Source organism: Typha latifolia, chromosome 2 (genome assembly GCF_019914945.1).
Source record: "Typha latifolia isolate L0001 chromosome 2, TyphaL0001v2, whole genome shotgun sequence".
Taxonomy (NCBI): Eukaryota; Viridiplantae; Streptophyta; class Magnoliopsida; order Poales; family Typhaceae; genus Typha; species Typha latifolia.
Window position 1 is genome coordinate 9,069,926 of NC_133087.1, and position 8,484 is coordinate 9,078,409.

The 8,484-nt window shown below is 39.8% G+C and overlaps 1 protein-coding gene across 3 annotated transcripts; it reads right to left on the reverse strand.

The window, feature by feature from the left end:
* Positions 1 to 3,669: 3,669 nt before the first annotated feature.
* LOC140782598 (uncharacterized) lies at positions 3,670 to 6,541 on the reverse strand. 3 transcript variants are annotated; one of them, XR_012107910.1, is made up of 3 exons: positions 5,853 to 6,494; positions 5,386 to 5,731; positions 3,670 to 3,831 (listed from the first exon to the last, which is right to left on the reverse strand). XR_012107910.1 is itself a non-coding variant. In XM_073129257.1 (2 exons), the coding sequence occupies exons 1-2, from the start codon at positions 6,115 to 6,117 to the stop codon at positions 5,547 to 5,549; spliced, it is 450 nt and encodes a 149-aa protein (XP_072985358.1). In that variant the 5' UTR covers positions 6,118 to 6,541; the 3' UTR covers positions 5,156 to 5,546. The 3 variants fall into 3 exon arrangements, 1 of the variants encoding a protein (XP_072985358.1); XR_012107911.1 differs by having other exon boundaries at positions 3,670 to 3,842; XM_073129257.1 differs by lacking the exon at positions 3,670 to 3,831 and having other exon boundaries at positions 5,156 to 5,731; positions 5,853 to 6,541.
* Between the last annotated feature and the right edge of the window lie 1,943 nt (positions 6,542 to 8,484).

Below are 8,484 nucleotides of genomic sequence, written 5' to 3' on the forward strand. Positions count from 1 at the left end.
GCCACCAGTGAGGACAGATGGATCTGGTGGCCGCACCCAAGGGGTACTCCATCGGTTAAAGCTATATACCATTCCCTGCTTCCTCAGAATGACCACCTCTGGGAAGGGTGGAGAAACCTATGGCTTTTACCGGTTGCGCCGAGGATTAGAGTTTTCTGCTGGAAGCTTCTATGGGGTAGGCTCCCTACGCGAGCTTACCTCCATTATATTCATGTAGGGTCGGAGGATATCTGTGCTATGTGCGGGTTGTTTAGCGAGACAATCGAGCACCTCCTGTTTACGTGCAGATACAACCGAGGGGTATGGGAGATCCTGGGCAACAGAGAAGGGGTGGAGTCCGCGAAGATAGATCAAGAATGGATTACGAGAGAGTGGAGCTCAAGCAAGGAGGAGGACTGCCGGGCCAAAGGGATGATCGCCTACACGCTGTGGTCCCTTTGGAAAAGCAGAAACGGAGTGGTGTTCAGAGAGAAGAGGACGCCGGAGCTAGCAGTAGTCCATTCAGCGGTCGCAATGGCGGAGGAATACAGGCGCTTAAACAAAGAGAAGCTCCCGAAGTTAAGGAAGAAAAGGAAGACATGGGAACCGCCAGAGCTGGGTTGGATCAAAGCTAACACCGACAGCGCGCTGAGAGCCGGTGCGTACCAAGGCGGAGCTGCGGCCATTTTCTGTAATGCTGAGGGAGAGCTCGTCCAGGCAGTGTGGGAGCCATGCCCGGGCAACTCAGCACTCCAAACTGAGCTCTGGGCTCTCAAAATGGCGTTGAAGATAGCTAGCAGAGGCAGCAGGCTGGAGATTGAATCGGACTGTACCGAGGCCATCAGGTGCATGCAGCAGCCTGAGCACAGCCCTTGGCGCGTCCGCAACCTGGCGCGAGAATGTGCGGAGCTTGCCAAAGGCTTTGCAGAAGTCAGGCTCTCCCACGTAGGGAGAGAAGCCAACTCCGTGGCTGACTGGGCAGCAGCGAGGGCTAGTGTGGCCTCGGGCTATTGCCATGTGGAGGGCCTAAGCAACGCTCCAACAGAAATATGTAACCTCATTACTGTCGACGCGGAAACGTTTCGACAAAATATTAATATATAGCTGACCTCAGCTCATCCCTTTCAAAAAAAAAAAAAGACTTTTGTAAATATAATAACAATTTTTATTGAATTTTTACAACTTTCGTTGTTTTTTCTATACATCGCAGAATTTACATATTTCACCATTATAATTAACGTAGAAATAAATAATAATCATACAGAGTTATACTTTTGGTTATTTAATTAATTATAACTATCTTATCACTATCTCTGATTAATCTCTTATTTTATTAATTAAAAAGTAATAAAATAAAATTGTATATAAGAAAAGAAAAACTATTAAGGGGTAGAAGATTAGAGAAGAAACAATAACAGAAAAAACAACTAGAAGAAAAATAGAAAATATAGTAATATATAGTTTTGTTTTTCTACTACTTTTTTTCCTTGCTCTTGCTTCTTCTTCTTCTTTCTTCTTCTTCTTCATATTTCGCAAATATAATAATTTTGTTGTTTTCTTCTATACAAGTTTCTATTAATTATTTTTTATTCTATACAAGTCTCTATAATCACTTTTTAATTAATAAAATAAGAAATTAATTAGAAATAGTGGTGAGAATTTATATTTCATTATCTTTTAACAACTTTTATTTTTTTTCTATCTAAGTTTCGTTGTCTTTTGATAACTTTAGTAGTAAAATATATTAAAAAAATAGAGTTATAATAGAAAATAAGAAAAAGAAGAAGAAACATATTAACAACTTTGGTAAATATAATAATAAATTTCATAGTTTTTTATATACGCTTTCTATATAAGTCTCTATTAATCATTCTTTTTTTTTCTATATAAGTCTCTATAATCGCTTTTTAATTAATAAAGTAATATTAATTAGAAAAATTGGTGAGAAATTATATTTCATTATTTTTTAACAACTTTTATTTTTTTTCCATACACATGTCGTTATCTTTCAACAACTTTAATGGTGAAGTAGAAAAAATGATTAGAGACTTGTATAAGAAGAAAATTATAGATTAGAGAGTGATTAGAGACTTTTACAAATAAATGATTAAGAGATAAAAATAAGCAATAAAAGAAGATGAAGATGAAGAAGAGGAAAAAGAATAATAATAATTACTAGTAGCAAATGAAGTAGAAGATGAAAAAGATGAAGAAAAGATAATTACGAGTTATTTCTCTCTTTTTCTTATAGTGTCCCGTCAATATTTAATGAGATACTAAATAACATAAAGGGCAAAGTTGAAACCAAAAATGACACTGGGAGCTTCTAAATTGAAAACCAAGTGGGTTTTCGGTGCAAATAAATAACCCTAGATTCTATCAATATATCTATGTACTATAAAAATTGCATTTTTTTCAATATTTGGCACCATTAATAAGTTAGAGTGCATTCATACCTAATAAAGTTTAGTAGTTCTATTACCATTAAACATTATATTAGAAAATAGTTTTACACCTACAGTACAAATCTGTTATATACTGAAAAGAATAAATAAATACTCACATAAATTACTAGCACAAAATTATAAGAGTACAACTACATTAAAATATTAAAAAATTATTTTGACCACTATTATTGTAAACTACCACAAATAGTTTCTTAATACCTAATATTTTAAGAAAGATAAGTCACCCAAATGAATTATATCTCAAAAGCTAAGAAAGATATAAATGAGAAAACCACTGTTTTGAAAAGCGATAATGGCAACCGCCGTGGCGAGACGACACACCAGCTGCATCACAAAGTAGCAATGCGGCTTGCTAAAAGCATTAGCACTCTAGAAGGGCCGCTTTGGCGCCTGACGGCATGCCTTGTTGGTAAACGCAGGTTGAGTCTAAACACGGGTTGGATCGGTAGATGCAGGTCAAGTCAGTAGATGCAGGTCGAGTTCTGACTAAAGAAAAAAAATTGTGATCAATCTCTTCTCCTCTCACTTGATCCTCATATTCCGCCCTGAATCCATCTCCCTCGATCTTTCTCTCTCGAGTGGCATCGCCCGCAAGCGGCGTCAAGCCCTTGCCGCAGCAAGAGCATGAGCGACAACGATAGCATTGGCAAGCCCTTGCCGCAGCCACAGCGACGGCGACGGCAATAGCGGCAAGCCTTCTCTCCCTCTCTGACGACACCGAAATGCAAATCTCTCTTGCTCTCCTTGCTTCCTCTTTTTCAAACTTTTTCCCAAAGTTAACAATTTTGCCCCTGCTACAAATGGATGACACAGGCTGACATTTGACAATAGTATTGAAGGATGGGAATTTTTTAATTTTCTAATTTTTGAGAATCTCAATAATTGTTAAAAGAGAAAAAAAATGATTGGTTATAATTCTAAAATTTTAGCTACTTGCAATCTTAGTGTTAATTTTTAGCTATATTAAAAAATATTATATATCATATATAATTATTTTAAATATTTATATATTAAAATGCGACACCGTCTTGGCGCTCGTCTTCTACCTAGGCGCCAGGCACTAGTGCATTGAAAAGCATCTGCAATCATTTTCCTCTCTCAATCATCTCCGAGTGGCTGCGAGAAGTTGACAACGGCAAGCAAGTATAACCAACGAAGAGCAAACGAAGGCACGGAGCGGCCACGACAAGCAAAGACAACGAGCAACGACGGCAAGCAAACGACGGTAGAAACCAGACGATGATTTTTTTTAAGCGTGGATTGCTAATTGCCTCATCTCCTCCTTTTTTTCCTCTCTCTCTCTGACATCCAAAACCACCGCTTTGACACCGATCTTCTATATAGCCGCTCGGTGGTGGGGTGACTGCCCATATTCCCTGGGTACCTTTTAATACACTGAAAAGAATTAGCAAACCTAATTTTCTTACCATAGCAAAAGAGAAGCGAGGAGGCCTTATGAGACCTTGTGGCATTTAATGCTTAAGATATATTCTCAAATTTGGTGCTATAGTACTTTTAATATATTAAAAATAAATTAAGTAAAGCTGTACTTGTAATATATTAAAAATAAATTAAGTAAAGATGTACTTTTAATATATTAAAAATAAATTAAGTAAAACTGTAAAATAAAAGCAGAATGGGTAAGGGCACAAAAATCGTAAACTATAATAATTTATGGTTCAAATAGCCATTACTTTTTCGCCTCATAAGGCCTACCTAAATCGAAGCAAATTAAAATATTTCAAATGTTGAATGTATTCAAAATATATGCAACCTTGTCATCAATTTATCTTCTCATTTCTTATCATCTCATGTGATACGGAGCATTGTCAAATGCGCTCCACAGGCTTTGAAACGCTACATCATCAATTTATTTTTCCATTCGATTCTCATGTCTATTTTTATTATCTCCCCAATCTTCTTTCTCATCTATTCATGCTTTATCCCAAAGCTAAAGAAGGTAATCTAGAAAGCCAGAGATCAAGAACCCAAATCAAATGTAAGAGTTCATTACTAAATCTAAAGAAAACTAATCCGGAAAAGTAACGTTTTAGGAAAAAGGGAACTTAACCTAGTACTTGTTTCGTTCTTGCGGACTCGTTAATAGAATGGTTTAAGTCACAACTTCCAAGATTCATATTTCCCATATGTACTCTATATATATATGATATATTGGTTGGATGACTTGATCAAGAGTAACATGGCCTAGAAATGAAATCTTAATGGATTTCTATAAAAACGTCAATGAGAAGATGCATTGTGAAGAAGGAACGACAAATTGTATGTGATATCGTTGCTAAAGGCTAAAAGAGTTGCTAAAGTGTGTAGAATTCCAAATTCTAGGATTAGAATGACCAAAAAAGCAGACATTTCAGAAGCCTCAATCTAAAAATCTATTAGATTCAACAAGCTTGGAATTTTAATGGTTAATTCACTCGAGAAAGCAAAGATAGCATCATTACACAACCATTTCAAGAAAAATCCATGATAATAGAAGTGTGGTCAAGCAAAATTGAACCCTTTAAGGAGAGAAACAATTTTGCAAACAAAACATTGAAAAATAAAGGCATCAGAGAAGAACAAAACCTATGCCAAATAACATGAAGCACGCTGCAAATAAGAATGGATCAAAACAGTAATATTGATGGATTACGCTTCATTTAATCTTGCATAATGCATAATAGGAAAACAACTCATCAGAGAACAGATTTTCAACAAAGAAGAGGCATAGTGATATTGCATATGCAACATCCATAACAATGAATCAAATTTATTATCATCTTCACAATGCACTAAATTGCAAAAGCAAGACACTCTGACAACCAAAATTATTTAATTACTAGTGTCAATAGATAAAGAGGATAGACTTAATATCACGAGAGGAATCAAATAAGAGAACAAGCAATGTATTTGATAATATGTGCGAATAATCCCTCACCCTTTTCCACCTGCATCCCCCACTCCATGGAGAAGATTAAAGCAGCATGCGAGTATTTTATTTCGTCGGAACCGCCTACATAAGATAATTGTTGGAAAAGAAAGCATGATGGCCATAAAGAACCTCCCCTTTCTTTTCAATGGACACCAAGCACGAATCGTTCACTGCGAAGAGATCCTGAAGCTGAGGAGCCTGTTGAACCCTCCCTTCCAACTTCCGTTCACCTTCCTACCAATCATCTCAGAAGGTGATTGCTGCGGCTCCACCATGGCGATCTCCCTCTGCTTCTTGCACAATACGAAGTTCCTGCTGCCATGGAAGCTGACGGACTCCACGGGGCTCAAAGCTTAATCAACCGTAACAACCGATCCATGAATAAGAGATCAAGATAAATTAGATTATTACGAAAAATACGTAAAAATATAAAAAGACGATGTAAGGGTTAGCAAAAGAGACATCGTCCGTACCGTCAGATCCGCCGTTAGCAGAGTAAAGAAGGAAGTCGTCAAGATTGGAGCTGAGAACGGGGAAGCGACCCTCTTGGGCGTAGGACCTGAGGGCAGTGCGGATGACGGCAGCGACCAACTCCCCCTCGTTGACCAGGAAGCGGAGAGGGCCGGTGCTTCCAAGAACGGTAACAGAGACGAGAAATCGGCGACGAGCACCATCGCCGCGGCGGTGGTGACCCTTTGCGAGAATCATCGGAAAAGCAGAGGATGATGTTACGTCCATCGGGAATAAAAGTTCAGGATTTGAGATCTCGCTTAGTCGGTGACGGGATCGACGCCGAGGCAACGGTAGTGCCAACCTTGCATGCAGGAGCCAAAGGGTGAGGCGGATGAAGACGGGACGCAGCCAGAAGTGGTCGCCCTCTTCTTCCACGACAACGAGAAGGGCGAGAAAGCCGAATAGGTGCTCACCATTCACGACTGGCTAACGAGGAATCAGAGAAGAGATCAAACGAGGGGGAGAAAGGCGATGAACGAAGTATCCAATTGCTGGTGAGCTATATCAAGGAAGAAGATGAGGCGGCCGATTACTGGGCGGTGTCTAAAGAGAGTCCCGCTAGGGTTTGCTACTCAGCTATCGATTTCTCTTGGATTAATTACACTTTGACCCCCCCAGTCATTTTCTATTTATCTTCTATTTGGTCCCTAGATTATTCAAAATCATTAAGCTATTATACACCTCAAAGTTTATATTTTATTTTAGTTATCTATTGAAAAACATCCACTCCCAGCAAATTGTTCACCATCCTCGTCGTCTAGAGGATGGTATGGCAACCTGGTTATTAAGGGTGTAAACCAGCCGAGCTAGAGCAAGTCGACTCTAGCTTAACATTAGCTCAAAATTAGTTTTGAACTGTAATTTGATATTTAGGCTCGGCTCGGCTCTAACTTGAGCTAATCTCGAGTCGAGCTAGACCAAGCCCGAGTCAAGCCTAAGTTGAGCATGAGCTTGGTTAGGGGAGGAGGACGAGGCGGTCAACGACGGTGGCTTGCCGAAGGAGGAAGAGGAGGAGGAGGAGGAGGAGGAGGTAACGACAGCGCTTGTCAATAGAGGAGGAGGCCAACGGAGGAGGAAGACGATTGGTTGCCACCAAGAGGAAGAAGAATTTTTTTTTTAATTTTTTTGATAGATTGGTTATTTAAAGAGTTGGTGGTGTTTGGAAAATGAGAATTAGTAATTGATGGAAGAGAGGAGTAATTGTAGCTAGGAAAAATAAAAATGGAAGCTCAGTCAGTGATATCAAGAGAAAAGGAAGGTATAAGCATTTAATATGTTTTTATACTCTTAGCCATGTGTCAAATCGAGATTTAAGAGGGTTTTGTCCTTAGCCACGTGTCGAATAGAGAATAAAGGAGTATATTAATATATTAATATATATATATATATTCGAGCTTATTGAGCCGAGCTTGAGGGAGCTGGCTTTGGCTCAGGCTTGGCTCGAAATCAAATTTTTTAGGATCGGCTTACGTCATTACGAGCTGAGCTCGAGCAGAACATGAGCAACTTGTTTATTTTGACAGCACTAGTGGTGATAATATGGTGAGATTTATTTTTAGGGCTAGATTTTGGGAGAAAATAAGATGTTCAAGAAGTGAGGAAAATTGGATGATTGACTAAACTAGTCTAGTTCTGATACGATTCAAACTTCACCAATGTCGTCTCGAACGCTGGTGGCTGGATAGCAAAGAGGAGTAGCTAAGGAACAACCCGTGGAGGACATGATGGCCAAAATCTCCCTCCACGCCTATTCTGGGACAGCCGCGCCAAAGACTTTGCAGGTGAACCATAGTCAAGAAAACCACAGTGAGAATCTTGATTGATATCGGGTCCACCCACAATTTCATTGACAAGAGACTTCTTAGGAAGATTGGGCTCGAGTTGGAACCCTCGGACGGGTTCGATGTGACGATAGGAAATGGCACCACCTTGCGGGCATATTTTATTTGTGGAGGTGTGGAGTTAAAGGTGCAAGGCCAAATTTTTACATTGAATCTTTATCCGTTGGCCTTACGAGGTGCCGACATTGTCTTAGGGACTCAATGGCTTCAAAGCTTAGGTCCTGTAACATTTGATTTTGCAAACCTCACACTTACATTTCGGAGGAATGGTCGAAGAGTGTTGCTAGATGGAAATCAACTACGGCAAGGGCCAATGTTGCAATCGCTGTTGGGACTTCCATGTGCAGGGGATTGAGCTCTACTCTTGCAAATGGCTATTGCTAAACCAGAACATCCGCCATCAAGAGAAATACCCACTAACATGAAGGAGCTGATGCAGGAATTCAGGGACCTCTTCGAGGAGCCCCGAGGACTACTGCCAACCCATCGGCACGACCACCATATTCATATCATTCTAGGGGCTGAACTAGCAAATGTTCGACCATACCGGTACCCATATGTCCAGAAGAAGGAGATCAGCCAATTGACTTACTTCAGCAAACTTGACTTAAGAGCGGGGTACCATCAAATCCGCATCGACTTGGAAGATGTGCACAAAACGGCGTTTTGGACTCACGCTGGCCACTATGAGTTCCGAGTCATGCCGTTTGGGCTCACCAATGCACCCGACCTTCCCAGGGGCGATGAATGA

Excerpts from the sequence above, each read along its gene's own strand:
- LOC140782598 (XM_073129257.1), bottom strand. The coding sequence starts at position 6,117 with ATGGACGTAACATCATCCTCTGCTTTTCCGATGATTCTCGCAAAGGGT. Across the intron at positions 5,732-5,852 it reads TGCTAACGGCGGATCTGACG|CTTTGAGCCCCGTGGAGTCC; the intron begins GTACGGACGATG and ends CGGTTGATTAAG.